A 15,217-nucleotide genomic window follows, 5' to 3' on the forward strand; every position below is an offset into this window, starting at 1 on the left:
GACTACCACAATAGCTTCCCATCCTATTCTCACCTGATTCCAACATCTCTCCTCCTTCGAACCCTTAATCCTCTCTAATCCCTTTTTCATCTAGCAATGAGAGGACTTCATAAAACAAACCAGGTCCCATCATTCCTCTGATGAATACCCGCTAATGGCTTCCTAATGCACTTAGAATAAACTCCATACACTCACCATTGCTCTAAGGCCCTGCACAGTCTATCCCCTGCTTACCTCTATCGTCCCACCTCAGGCAACTCTCTCCCTTCCTCACACTGGCTTCCTTGTACACACCAAGATCTACTCAACCTTGGGACCTTTGCACCTACAATATTCCCTCCTCATGGATTGCTCTTGCCTCGAGTCATGCCATATATGTTTCGTGCACAGCTAGCGTGACCAACCCATCTAAATCTGTCTGGGATTTTCCAGTTTCAGCACTGAAAGGCCCAGGTCATGGGAGCCTCCTCAACGGCACACAAATGGGGACAGTTTATCAACCTGTTCTCAGCTAAATATCTCTTGCTCAAAGAGGCCTTTCCTATTTATTCCCACTTAAAGGTCCCCTTTTATTAGTGTTTATCTCAGTCCCCATTTTGTTTCCTTCATTATACTTGGACAATTTGCAATAATTAAATTATCTTGTCTCTTATGGCAGCCATTTGCAATTTGGCTAAAACTGGAGATTTAGTAAAATCTTAAATTAGATGGAAGGCAGCCCTGACTCCTGATAAGGAGGCCAAAGGGGGACAGATATTCCCTTTTCCATTCTCTTATAATCAACCAGATATTCCTGACTGGATTTTGAAACTTGAGGAATAATACAAAAGTATAGGGTTGGCTGAGTCTTTTTTATGGTTGTAGCATCACAGTGGAGAATATAGAGGGTGGCAGCAAATGGTCCAGAGCAATAGAGTCCAGCAACAGGTTGGATTATCTTCTGGGGCAGGGGGCCAGCAATGGTGACACTAACTATTCAGCCAGCAGGTGGTGATATCCCAAGCATGAGGACCCCACAGCAGCATTTGGCCAGGTCTTACCTTGTTTTCCAGCCTTCCTGGTAATTCTGAATTCCTCAATACCCTCCAGAAAATCCCTTTTCTGCTTAAGGTAACTAGAAATCAGTTTGTTTTATTTGCAACCAAGAACTCTAAACTAGAACACTTATCAACTTGACAAATGTGAGTTTGTTGTTTTTGTTGATGTCTCCTTGACAAGCATATGAACTCCAAGAGGACATAAACCTAGTCTGTATTGTTCATCATTGTACTACCCGTGCCTAACACAGGGCCTGACAACCTGCACTTTATAAATATTTTTTAAATGAATGCATCAGAAATCACTAACGTTATACAAATCTCCTTGCTTTGTCAGGTATCTATTTCCACTGAGCATCAAAGTGATAAACTCAATAATGAAAATCCCTACTCCTTTTCTGTTCTAAAACTTACTGCTATGCATATTCATATACAGTATGCCCTCACCTGAAAATGATGTTGTAAGAGTCACAATGCATTAAAATGAGCACATAAGGGGACTTAAGTTTTTTAAACACCAAAAAAAAAAAAAAAAAAAAAACCCTCAAAAAAATACCTGAAAGCCAGATGCTTTTCTTCCACATAAACAAAATTTCCAGAGTACTACCTGGAGTTAGTCTATTTTAAACCTACTCTTCTATACTATGTTAAACAACTCAGAATGACGTTTCTAAGATGATAAAAGACCTTTAGGAAGGAAAGAACCAACCATATCCCCTGTACTGATTGTTTCTTAAAAACAGACTAACCACATAAGACAAATTTTCAACAATAGAATTGAAAACAAAAGATTTTCTTTTTAATCAACATTAAATTTAATTACTAGTTAATCCTAGTTGAGATTTGACTATTTCAGCTACATTTTACAAATATGAAGACTAACATATATTCGTAAGAGTCCCACTAAATGTTCGCTTTCCATTGCTCTTTTTTTCCCCAGAAGGCCTAGCAACTTTTCTCATGCTAACTATCCTTAAACTTGCTGTTTTTCCGCATATTATCCTCCATTATCAGCGAGTCCTCAAAAATGTTTGTTTTAGGAAGGTCGCTGTCAATTCTCCCAATACTCATCTTGTCTTTTTCAAATTATACCTTGGTTCTGTTGTCTTCTCACAAATCAATAACATTAAACCAAAACAGGATTTAATACTGCATTATACACCTAGGATTTCAAACTTCAGGGCACGTCAAAATCACTTGGAGGGGTTGTTAAAACAGACTGCTGGGCCCCACCCTCACAGTTTCTGATTTAGGAAGTCTGGGATGGGGCCCAGAAATTTGCATTGCTGAGAAATTCCTATCTGATACAGATGGTGCTTCTCCAGGGACCATACTTTATAGAGGGCTCTAGATCTGACTACCCACTATACTAACACTAACCACACATGGCTATCTGCATTAATTAAAACAAAAAATTTAAAACTTCAGTGTCTAGTGGCATTAGTCACATTTTAAGTGCTCAAAAGCCATAGAGTGGCTACTATATTGGATAAATATAAAGATTTCCATTATCTCAGAAAGTTTTACAGCATAGCAGTGTTCTAGATAATTGATTCACCATCCTTCCTAACACTTCAGTCAATTTAAACTCAGGTATTTAACCTTACCATCTTTACGCAAAAAGCAAATGTTGGGGGCAGCCCGGTGGCTCAGCGGTTTAGTGCGGCCTTCAGCCCAGGGTGTGATACTGGAGACCTGGGATCGAGTCCCACGTCGGGCTCCCTGCATGGAGCCTGCTTCTCCCTCTGCCTGTGTCTCTCTCTCTTTCTCTCTCTGTGTTTCTCATGAATAAATAAATATTAAAAAAAAAAAAAAAGCAAATGTTGGGATGCCTGGATGGCTCAGTTGTTTAAGCATCCAACTCTTGATTTCAGCTTAGGTCATGATCTTGGGGTCCTGGGATGGAGCCCTGTGTCAAGCTCCAAGTTTGGTGCAGAGTCTGCTTAGGATTCTCTCTCCCTCTCCTTCTGCCCCTCCCCCTGCTTGCTCTCTCTCTCTCTCAAATAAATAAATAAAATCTAAAAAAGAAAAAGAAAAAAAAAGGGGGCAACCCAGGTGGCTCAGTGGTTTAGCGCCGCCTTCAGCCCAGGGCCTGATCCTGGGGACCCAGGATCCAGTTCCACATCGGGCTCCCTGCATGGAGCCTGCTTCTCCCTCTGCCTGTGTCTCTGCCTCTCTCTCTTTCTCTCTCTGTGTCTCTCATGAATAAATAAATAAAATCTTTTTAAAAAATTGAAAAAAAAGAGAAGGAATGCTCAATGGCCTTGATGTCTTTAGCAAAGTGAAAGTTGCAGTAATCTGATGATTCAGGCGAGAGTGTTAGGTGATGGTCTTGAAGAGTTTGGAGAAAGTTATAATCAACTTCTGGAAGCCACAGAAGGGAATTATTAAAAGGCTAATGAAATGATATTTGTAAGGTTTTATGTAATAGACTGCATGGCATAGTATGCTATTGCCTAGAAGCAAGATTGGAGACTGGAACTCCCGGGATGATTAAGTTATGGTAGGAGGTTACTAATGGCAGATGAAAAAGGGGTTGACTTAGCATAGGTGATGGTGAAAGTAACAGAGAAGTAGATAATGATGGATCAAAGCCTGGATAAGGAGCCAAATGTCTCACTGGGTAGACTCAGTAAAATAAGAACAGTAATATGGTTGAAAGTTGCTGAGGAGGAAGAAGCATCTGGTTTGGGAACTTTTGAGAACTAGGGGAGATTTTAGTTAATTAAGGACATGCCAAGTTTGAATTCTTGATGGTAGAGTAATAGAGGAGGGTTGCAAAATTTTGTTTTTCTTGGGTTTTTGTTGTTGTTGTTGTTGTTTTTTGGTCCCTGTTTGTTGAGAAACTGATATGGAGTGCAGGAGAAGCTTGGTGCGATTATTTAAGAAGTTATGGAGTCCCTCTCTGAAGGGTTTTCAGTTTTTAGAACACTGTATGAATGTGGAGTATCTTGAGAGACTAGAGTGGGAAAGAAAAAAATGAGAGGCAAGTAATAATAGTAGGTCCAGTTTATTGACTACTTGTACTGGGCATTGTGTGCTAAGCTGTTTACATTCATTATCACATTTCATTTTCATGTCAGTCCTGAAATAGAAGCATAATGCTCTTTTATTTTCTTTCTTCTCTCTCTTTTGTTTTTTCTTTAGTATGATCCCTTTGAGGAGGAACATCAGACCATAGGATAAAGGCTGTTAACTAAGGTCACAAAGTTAGCCATTGGCAGAGTCAGGATTTAAGCTGAGATTTGCTTGACTTCCTTCTGAGCTGGTATTTTTAGCAGTATTGTAATGTCTTTTGCTGAATATACCTGGGAGGTAAAAATTGTCCCAGGAACATGTTATAATGACATTTGCTTTTTTTTTTTTAAGGTTTTATTTATTTATTCATGAGAGACACAGAGAGAGAAAGAGAGAGAGGCAGAGACACAGGCAGAGGGAGAAGCAGGCTCCATGCAGGGAGCCCGATGTAGGACTCGATCCTGGGTCTCCAGGATCAGGCCCTGGGCTGAAGGCAGCGCTAAACCACTGAGCCACCCGGGCTGCCTGAGCATCCCTTCTCTACCAGTCTTTATAACTCCACACATTTCGGTCCTTATCCTACAATAATTAAGCACTTATATCACATTATAATAATCCAGCATTAGTGATTGGCAAGTATTGTTCTAAATGCTTTATGTACAATTAACTCATTTCATCATCACAACAACCCTATGAAATAGTTATCAAAATCTTTTCTTTTATGTAGATTAAGAAATTGAAGCATAGGGAAATCATATGACTTTACCCATACTGTTAGAGAGCCAAGTTATGGAACCCAGGGAGCCTGGACCCAGGGTCTGTTACTTTCTAGACCAATATGCTCCATTGACTCCCATGCTCTTGACATTTCCCTATAATCCCACATAATCTCAAAGTCACCTTTCTTTTTTCTTTTTTTTTTTTTTTAATTTTTTATTTATTTATGATAGTCACAGAGAGAGAGAGGCAGAGACACAGGCAGAGGGAGAAGCAGGCTCCATGCACCGGGAGCCCGATGTGGGATTCGATCCCAGGTCTCCAGGATCGCGCCCTGGGCCAAAGACAGGCGCCAAACCGCTGCGCCACCCAGGGATCCTCAAAGTCACCTTTCAACAGGGGCTAGGAATGGTGATCACACAGGGTTAGCTTTAGCTATTATGTTTTAGTTTTTTTCAAGGAGAATATATTTCCTACTAACGCCTCTAACTCAAATGTCCAAAACAGAATGCATCTGATTCCCTTTGAATCCATCCTTCTTTTTCAAATTCATTGCAATGTCAGGACTGCTCTAGTTACTCAAGTTAAAGTTAAAAGCAGCACCCTACTAAACATCTAGGTCCTTTTTCTTTCTTTTTTTTTTTTTTTTAAGATTTCATTTATTTATTTATTTATTCATAGAGACACAGCTAGAGAGAGAGGCAGAGACACAGGCAGAGGGAGAAGCAGGCACCATGCAGGGAGCCTGATGTGGGACTCCATCCCAGGTCTCCAGGATCACACCCTGGGCTGCAGGCGGCGCTAAACCGCTGCGCCACCGGGGCTGCCCTCTAGGTCCTTTTTCATGCCACTATGACATTCTATTATTGTGGGTATTGTTTTGCTTCTGTTGTCTATCTTCTAACTGGAAAAAAAGAGGGATCCTGGGTGCGCAGCGGTTTTGGCGGAGCCTGCCCTGGCCCAGGGCGCGATCCTGGGACCCGATCGAAAATCCCACTCTGGGCTCCCGGTGCATGGAGCCTGCTTCTCCCTTGCCTTGTGTCTCTGCGCCTTCTCTCGCTCTATTGACATCAAAATAAATAAAAATTAAAAAAAATAAATAAATAAATAAACTAGAAAAACTATAAGCTCTGTAAAGTTAGAATCTGACCTCTTTCTTTTCTTTTTTTAATCACTTTTTTATTTTTTAAGGTTTTATGTATTTATTCATGCGAGACACACAGAGAGAGGCAGAGACATAGGCAGAGGGAGAAGCAGGCTCCATGCAGGAAGTCCAATGCAGGACTCGATCCTGGGCCCCGGGCCGAAGGCAGGCGCTAAACCACTGAGCCACCCAGGGATCCCAAATCTTGACCATCTTTTTTTTTTTTTTTTAAGATTTATTTATTTATTCATGAGAGACACAGAGAGAGAGAGAGAGAGAGAGAGAGAGAGGCAGAGACATAGGCAGAGGGAGAAGCAGGCTCTTTGCAGGAGCCTGATGTGGGACTCGATCCCAGATTCCAAGATCACGACCTGAGCTGAAGGCAGCCGCCCAACCCCTGAGCCACCCAGATGTCCCCCAAATCTTGACCATCTTAATCATGACTCTGTCTTCAGTTCTAATATAGCACCTGGTGCATATCAGTCTCATAATAAATATTTATCAAGGGTTTTATAGCTTACATTTGTTTTTATTAACAATAATAAAATATATGAAATATTATAAACTGCATTTAATACCTAATCATATTCACAGAAATCCTACTGAGGAAGTATATCTCATTATTATGCTCTCTATCTTACAAGTGAGAAACTGAGGCCTTAGACTGGTTAAGTATCTTTCTCATGTTCATAACACTAAATAAGAGAATGACCTGGACTACAATCCGAGGACTTAACTATAGCACATTTGCCTGTCTAATCAATAAACTTAAAAAACACTCTCCTATACATATTTATTTTGAAGGAATTAAGTTGATTTGGAAACGCTAAATGTTTCAGAATCTCTTTGACATATCAGTACATGACCAATAAGCCACAGGCTTCCAGTATGCCTCCCAGGAACAGGGAGGATATATGTAAAACACCTGAAAAATCATGCTAGGTATGTTCCAATAGTAATGACTATTATTCTGGAAGCATCACTTATGCCAAATTACATTGATGGTGATGTACTCAAACTACTAACTGGAAACTTCTCAGCAGTAATATGGTTAACACATAAATCCCACCATTCAGGTAGCCCTTAGAGTACAGAGACCATGTCCTCTTGATCTCTGCAGACCTACCACTTAGTACAGTGGCTAAAACCCAATAGACACACAAGATTGTTTATCCAAGATTGAAGGAATATGGAAATGCAGATATCAGACAGTACTTTACCTTGCCCTCTTCTTGATCTTCCAGAGAAAACGTCATCAATTCCTCAAAAATCTCCACTGCCTGATCTTCTAGTTCTGGATTTTTATCCAATTTTGGAAGTGTAGTAATGGGACTGCCCAGATATTTTATTTCACTTTCCAAAATGTTTCCATGGTCCTGTCAATCATATTAAAATTATTCACAATATTAATATTAAAAGTTATTCAGGATCCTTACCTTATATAATCCACAAAAACTAACTCAAAATGAATCAAAGACCTAAATATAAGAGCTAAAACTATAAAATTCTTAGAATGGTGGGCAAAGTTCGTAACAATGGATTTGGCAGTGATTTCATGAATATGACACAAAAGCATCAGCAACAGAAAAAAAAAATGGACAAATTAGACATTGAAATTAAAAACTTCTGTGCAGGGACGCCTGGGTGGCTCAGCGGTTGGGCGTTTGCCTTTGGCTCAGGGCGTGATCCGGGAGTCCTGGGATCAACTCCTACATCAGGCTTCCTGCATAGAGCCTGCTTCTCCCTCTGCCTGTCTCTCTCTCTCTCTCTCTCTCTCATGAATAAAAAAACAGAAAACAAAACAAAACAAAAACTTCTGTGCATCAAAAAATACCAAGAAAGTAAAAAGGCAATGCCCAAATGGGAGAAAATATTGGCAAATTATATGTCTGATAAGGGATGATTAATATCTAGAATATATTTAAAAACTCATGCAGCATAATATAGTAAAAAAAAGATTTAAAAATGGTACAGCTGCTATGGATAACAGTAGAGTGTTTTCCCCTCAAATTAAATATAGAATTGTCATATGATCCACTAATTCCATTTCTGGGTATATACTCCAAAGAATTGAAAGCAAAGATTTGAACAGATATTTGTACACCAATATTCATTATTCACAATGAAAAAGGTTGAAACAACCCAAATGTCCAACTAACAAATTAATAGATAAAAGGAATGTGGTATAGACAGACCATGGGCTATTATTCAGCCATAAAAAGGAATGAAATTCTGAAACATGCTACAACAAAAATGAATCTTAAAGACATTGTACTAAGTGACATAATTCAGAGACAAAAGGACATATAATTTATGACTCCACATCATGAAGTACCTAGACTAGTAAAATTCATAGACAGAAAACAGACTAGAGGTCACCAGGGGTGGAAGGCAGGGAGAAATGGGGGAGTCATTTTTTAATGAGTAGAGACTTTCTATTCTAAATGATGAAAAAAAAAACCTGGAAATGAACAGTGGTGATGGGTGCACAACATTATGAATGTATTTAATGTTGCTGGATTGTACATTTAAAATTGGTTAAAATGGCAAATTTTATGTTATGTATACTTTACCACATTAAAAGATACACACACATAGAGGAGACTATCCAATAATTTACCATGCTCCAAGTCTTCTTTATCTCCAAGAAATAAAAAACCTAGGGGGTTGGGGTGACTGGGTGACAGGCACTGAGGGGGGCACTTGTTGGGATGAGCACTGGGTGTTATGCTATATGATGACAAATTGAACTCCAATAAACAAACAAACAAAAAAAAAACAAGAAAACAAACAAAAAACCTAAAACACAGTCAATCTATGTAGGATGGGCCACGTTAAAATGACTTTTCCTTAGGATTGAGATTAGACTCTAAATCTCTGGAGTATCTTGAATCCACTGTCTATTAAAAGCAAGTTAAGTGCCTGGGGAACTTAAGACTCCAGTAGCTAAAGGGACAAAGGAAACACAGTCATTTACAAGGGGAAATGTACATGGCTAATATTCACATGAAATTACTACTAATTGTTTTTAACATAAAATAAAACATTTTACCAATCTAATTAGCAGTTAAAATAATAAAAACATTTAGGGCAGCCCCGGTGGCGCAGCAGTTTAGCGCTGCCTGCAGCCCAGGGCGTGATCCTGGAGACCCAGGATAGAGTCCCACATCAGGCTCCCTGCATGGAGCCTGATTCTCCTTCTGCCTGTGTCTCTGCCTGTGTCTCTGCCTCTCTCTCTCTCTCTCTCTCTCTCTGTCTCTGTCTCTCATGAATAAATAAAATAAAATCTTTAAAAAATAAAAAATAAAAACAGATCATTTATCCAAAGACCTATAGATTGTTAACAAATATGTAAATTCTCACAACTTTTTGGGAAAGAAATCTGGCCATATATATATCAAAAATCTTAAAAATATATGCTTTAACCTCCTAATTATAATTCTTGGTACTAATCCTAGAGAAAATATTTTGAAATATAGGTAAGGATTGATGCTCAAGAACTTACATAATAACGTTACTTGTAAAAGCAAAATATCGACACCACTAAGTGACCAAAAATAGGGAAGTACATATATTATGGTCCATTTGTTAGAGTAAAAGCATCTATGAAAAAATAACGTTTACTAGGAATTTCAATATTAACTCTAAAAAATGGGATACAAAGTTATATATACGTAATATGACTTTGGAAAACTATACCAAAAGATTGTAAAGAAACGAAGTAAAATGTTAACAGCAGTTTTCCCTCTAGGAGGTAGCTATCTTCTTTTTTATACTCTTATATTTTTAAACCATTTTCACAATGGGCACAAAGTACTTTTAAAATTGGGGAGGGGGATGCCTGGGTGGCTCAGTGATTGAGCATCTGCCTTTGGCTCAGGTCGTGATCCTAAGTCCAGGAATCGAGTCCCACATTGGGCTCCCTGCAAAGAGCCTGCTTCTCCCTCTCTGTCTCTCTCTCAGTGTCTCTCATGGATAAATAAATAAAATCTTTAAAAAAAAATGGGAGGGGAGGGAGCTACATGAAGAATAAAAGAAAATATGTAAAAGGCCTAAAAAATTTTTTTCCTCCTTAAATTTAAATAAAAAGATCAGAAGATGTGTCTCCTCCCTTTTCTAGAGTTATTTCTCCAACCCCTTTTCTCACCCAAGCAAGCCTAGAAAAATTCAAAGGGTTGTAAACGCGATCTGCCATCCTATAATCCACAACACCTTAGCAGACCCTTGATGAGGATGTTCAGTGACTCACTGGGAGAGAAAGCGGAGACATGTAAGGCCCCCCTGGTGTCTTTCGAAACTTAAGGCTCCTGGGTGCCCACCCCAAGGACTTCAAAGTGTTGTTCTCCTGTACAAGAAGAACTACTTTGTCTGGAGGAAGACAAGTGTCAGCAAGCCCTGCCAAACACATTTTCATCAGGAGAAGCCATGAATAACCCTCACAAAACACATTGAGAGTAATCAAAGTTGATCCTATATCCTGATGATACAAATTATGGTTTGAATTTGACGTATGATATTTAGATTTGCTTTGGAGGATACTAATTTTACAATCACAAGCCAAAGGAAGGGAGAAGAGGGGAGCCTGAGCGGGAAGGGGATGGTGAGATTTTTAAAAAGTCATCAGAAGGACAGTATCAAATCATCTAGAAAAAGCGGAGTAGAACAGTCAAAAACATGGGTATAACTTAGTCAATGTGAGGAAAGAACAGCAGCTATCTTTTATATACATTGACATGAGGGAAAGGATGGGAAGCAGGGAAAAGAAAAAGATGGCTAGTTGAAGGGATTATTTAGACAATTATCTTGGTGATTAGGTAATGCTGTAGAGCCCAGTTAAACTTAGAACTGATGGTGGGGAGGGCACCTGGGTAACTCAGTGGGTAAACATCTGACTCTAGGTTTCAGCTCAGGTCAAGATCTCAGGGTCATGGGATCAACCCTGCCTCAGGCTCTGTACTCAGCAGGAGTCAGCTTGTGGATTCTGTCCCTCTCCCTCTGCCCCTTCCCTTGTACTCGCTCAGGTGTGCTCTCTCTCTGTCAAATAAATAAATATGGGCACCTGGGTGGCTCAGTTGGTTAAGCATCTGCCTTCAACTCAGGTCATGATCCCAGGATCCTGGGTTCAAGCCCCATGTTGTTCTCCCTGCTCAGCGGGGAGTCTGCTTCTCCCTCTCTTAGCTTCTTCCCTGGCTCATGCTCTCTCTCACTCTCTCTCTCTCAAATAAATAAAATCTTTTTAAAAATAAACAAATCTGGGGATCCCTAGGTGGCGCAGCGGTTTAGCGCCTGCCTTTGGCCCAGGGAGCGATCCCGGAGACCGGGCATCGAGTCCCGCGTCTGGCTCCTGGTGCATGGAGCCTGCTTGTCCCTCTGCCTCTCTCTTTCTCTGTGACTATCATAAATAAATAAATAATTAATTTAAAAAAAAAAAAAAGAAAATAACTTTCTTTAAAAAAATAAAAAATAAAAAAAAATAAACAAATCTTGGGCAACCGGGTGGCTCAGTGGTTTAGCGCCGCCTTCAGCCCAGGACCTGATCCTGGAGACCCAGGATTGAGTCCCACATCGGGCTCCCTGCATGGAGCCTCCTTCTCCTTCTGCCTGTGTCTCTGCCTCTCTCTCCCTGTGTCTCTCTTGAATAAATAAATAAAATCTTAAAAAAAATAAAATAAAATAAACAAATCTTAAAAAAAAAAAAAGAAAGAACTGATAGAAGGCCTGAGGCTCACACAAAAAGGCCCATGGCTTTCTCAGAATATGGGCTAATAAGCTGGACTAAGGGAGAAATAAAAATAAAGAAGACCTATGCATGAAGCCATTCAAAGAGTATGTGAACAACTTATATACATTACCTTTATCTGTTTAAAGAAAATAGTTCTAAATTCCCAAACTACAGTAACAGAGATTTTTGTCCTTAAATCAATCAACTGAACATGGAGTAATAATGATGACCCGCTGTGGAAGACTTGCAGCTAAGTTTATGTTCTAGGGTCAAGTCCTGAAAAAACAAACCATAAAGAATTTTTTGTCTATAGTGTTGCAGTTTGCTTGTTTGCAGCACTTGACACATAGGGTCCTAGGCTCTCATAATGATACTGATGAGTTGCTGCCCTCACAGCAAGAAAAGTGCTAATGTATATAGGTTTCCGTTTAACACTCACATTTTCTTTCTTTGCGGATGAGCGACATATTGCATCTTTCTTTCTCTTGCCATGATCCAAAGCATTTGGAGTGCTACAAAACAGTTGTGCCTACAAGAGAATGTTTTCTGAGAAAATCCAGCATCCAAGAGCCACAGATAAGCTGGAAAGCTTCTGTCTCCCAACTGAGAAACAAACCCAAACCCAAGAAAGAGGTGCTACTCACTGGGCTGCATTTTATAAGGTGCTGGTGATGACTCCTGTAGACCAAAAAAAAGCTGTGCAGTTAACACCAAATACTATTCAGTTATTCGTCAGTGGCTTGAGGCATCCCAACTTTTCCTTTTTTCCATGCTGGGAACCCTATACCTAGTCGATGGGTCTCTTTCAGTAACAATGTGTCTCTACTTCTGTGTTAAGTATGAAAATGTTGAGTGACATCCTGGGAATAAGGCACTCATTTCACATGCATAATCATACAAACAGATATGCGTCAAAGATGATGAGTTTATTCTACATCTTACAGTCACAATTGACTAATTTTTCAGCATTGGCTACTGGGAGCTAATTTTTTTTTAAAGATTTATTTATTTATGATAGACAGAGAGAGAGAGAGAGAGGCAGAGACACAGGAGGAAGGAGAAGCAGGCTCCATGCCGGGAGCCTGACGCAGGACTTGATCCAGGGACTCCAGGATCGCACCCTGGACCAAAGGCAGGCATTAAACCGCTGAGCCACCCAGGGATCCCCTAATATTTATTTTTTATGAAATACTATCCTTTCTGCCAGGATTTTATCCAGTCTACATGGGCTAGGACATTTTAAATAAGCCAAAGAAACTACAAGCAATCCAAAATGAAACTTTCACATGTACTATTAAAAATAGTCATGGAGGGGTACCTGGCTGGCTGTCACTAGAGCATGTAACTCTTGATCTCGGAATTCTGAGTTCAAGCCCCACGTTAGATGTAGAGATGCCTTAAATATAAAAAAAATGTTTTGAACCGTTGGGTGGCTCAGCGGTTGAGCATCTGCCTTCAGCTCAGGATGTGATCCTGGAGTCCCGGGATTGAGTCCCATATTGAGCTCGCTCTTTGCATGGAGCCTGCTTCTCCTCTCTGCCTCTCTGTCTCTCTCATGAATAAGTAAACAAAATCTTTTTTTAAAAAAATTTATTATTTATTTATTCATGAGAGACACAGAGAAAGAGGCAGAGACATAGGCAGAGGGAGAAGCAGGCTGCTCGCAGGGAGCCCAATGTGGGACTCTATCCTGGATTCTGGGATCACACCTTAAGTCAAAGGCAGACTCAGCCACTCAAGCATCTGCCTTTGGCTCAGGTCATGATCCTGGGGTCCTGGGATCAAGTCCCATGATCTCGGCCTATGTCTCTGTCTCTTGTTGTATCTCTCATGAATAAATAAATAACATCTTTAAAAAAATAATAAAGGGATCCCTGGGTGGCGCAGCGGTTTGGCGCCTGCCTTTGGCCCAGGGCGCGATCCTGGAGACCCGGGATCAAATCCCACATCGGGCTCCCGGTGCATGGAGCCTGCTTCTCCCTCTGCCTGTGTCTCTGCCTCTCTCTCTCTCTCTGTAACTATCATAAATAAATAAAAAAAAAAAAAATTTAAAAAAAAAATAATAAAAAAAATTTTGGGGATGCCTGGGTGGCTCAGCAGTTGGGCACCTGCCTTTGGCTCAGGTCATGATCCTTGGATCCAGGATCGAGTCCCACATTGGGCTCCCTGTGAGGAGCCTGCTTCTCCCTCTGCCTGTGTCTCTGCCTCTCTCTCAGCCTATATTTCTCATGAATAAATAAATAAATCTTATAAAAAATAATAAATAAATAAATTTTAAAGATAAAATCTTTATTTTTTTAAAAAAGATTTTATTTATTTATTCATGAGAGATATAGAGAAAGAGAGACAGGCAGAGGGAGAAGCAGGTTCCATGCAGGGAGCCTGACATGGACTAGATCCTGGGTCTCCAGGATCAGGCCCTGGGCTGAAGGCAGTGCTAAACCGCTGAGCCACCCGGGCAGGCCCTAAAGATAAAATCTTTAAAAAAAAATAAAAAATAAAAAATAAAATAAATAAATAAATAAATAAATAATTTAAAAGTCATGGAATGCTTCCACTAGTGCACTATAGTGGCACCCAATTCACCTACACATGGAAGGATAAAGTTCTAAAAAGATTAAAACAGGGCAGCCTGGGTGGCTCAGTAGTTTAGCCTGCTTCTCCCTCTGCCTGTGTCTCTGCCTGTCTGTATGTCTCTCTTGAATAAATAAATAAAATCTTAAAAAAAAAATAAAAAAATAAAACAGTCAAATGTAAACTTTACAAATAAGCCCAGGTAGTTAAGAAGTTGAATTAAAATTACTTTTCATTTCTTAAGGATTCCCCAGTTGAACATTTGGATCTCCAACAAAAAATCCCCATGCTGTGAATAATAGTACTAAACATTATAAAATGCTTGGGATGTACTAACTTTCATCCTTAGAAGAGCAGTTATGAGAAGTACTAGTATTATCTCCATTGTTATGCATTACAAATAAAGAAACTGAGGTCCAGTGAAGTTAAAGAAACTCTTCGGAGTCATAGCTGGTGGTGACATAGTAAGCCACTGGAACCTAAGTGCTCTAACATAGCACTATTCACATGCAGGTAAGAGCTGATGCCTAAATACAATTTGCCATTTTCTTTCATTTTTAAAAATAATATGGATTGTATATAATGGTTAAAATGAATTATTTAGATCCAGGAAATTTAAAAGACCTTTCAAGGGAAGGATCCAGGCCTTCAAGCCCACTTACACTCAAAGCAAAAGGTTCCAGAGTCTGCATAGTATAAAAACCCTGTGCCACTGCTAAAAAGGCTTTAGCAAGGGGTTCATTTAGTAAAAGAACTTACATCCCAACTAAACGTATTTCCTGAGGTCCTTTAGAATCCAAGTGACCTGTAATCAAATATGAAGAGTTATTCTTGTCCTTGCATCCTATCTTTTCTTCTGGTTATCTTCATTACCAGTAAGCCATATTAATTTCAAAAGCTGATGTTATGAACACAAAGTCTCTTGATAGGTACTAAGTTTATGGTACAAGGTACAAGTTCATGGTAACTTAAGAATTTACATGTGTCACAAAGAAAAAAAAATGT

The 15,217-nt window shown here is 39.7% G+C and overlaps 1 protein-coding gene across 13 annotated transcripts in view; it reads right to left on the reverse strand.

Moving 5' to 3' along the window:
• The window catches only part of CDC25C (cell division cycle 25C), a 36,509-nt gene that overhangs the window by 13,379 nt on the left and 7,913 nt on the right, over positions 1-15,217 (reverse strand). For all 13 annotated transcript variants that reach the window (XM_025432243.3, XM_025432242.3, XM_025432244.3 and 10 more), the window contains 4 exons: positions 14,972-15,017; positions 12,283-12,316; positions 12,078-12,167; positions 7,137-7,292 (listed from right to left, as the gene is read on the reverse strand). In XM_025432243.3, the coding sequence (XP_025288028.3) occupies positions 7,137-7,292; positions 12,078-12,167; positions 12,283-12,316; positions 14,972-15,017 (326 nt within the window). The remainder of the gene's footprint in view (positions 1-7,136; positions 7,293-12,077; positions 12,168-12,282; positions 12,317-14,971; positions 15,018-15,217) is intronic.

This window comes from Canis lupus, chromosome 11, assembly GCF_003254725.2.
Source record: "Canis lupus dingo isolate Sandy chromosome 11, ASM325472v2, whole genome shotgun sequence".
NCBI classification, from domain to species: Eukaryota; Metazoa; Chordata; class Mammalia; order Carnivora; family Canidae; genus Canis; species Canis lupus.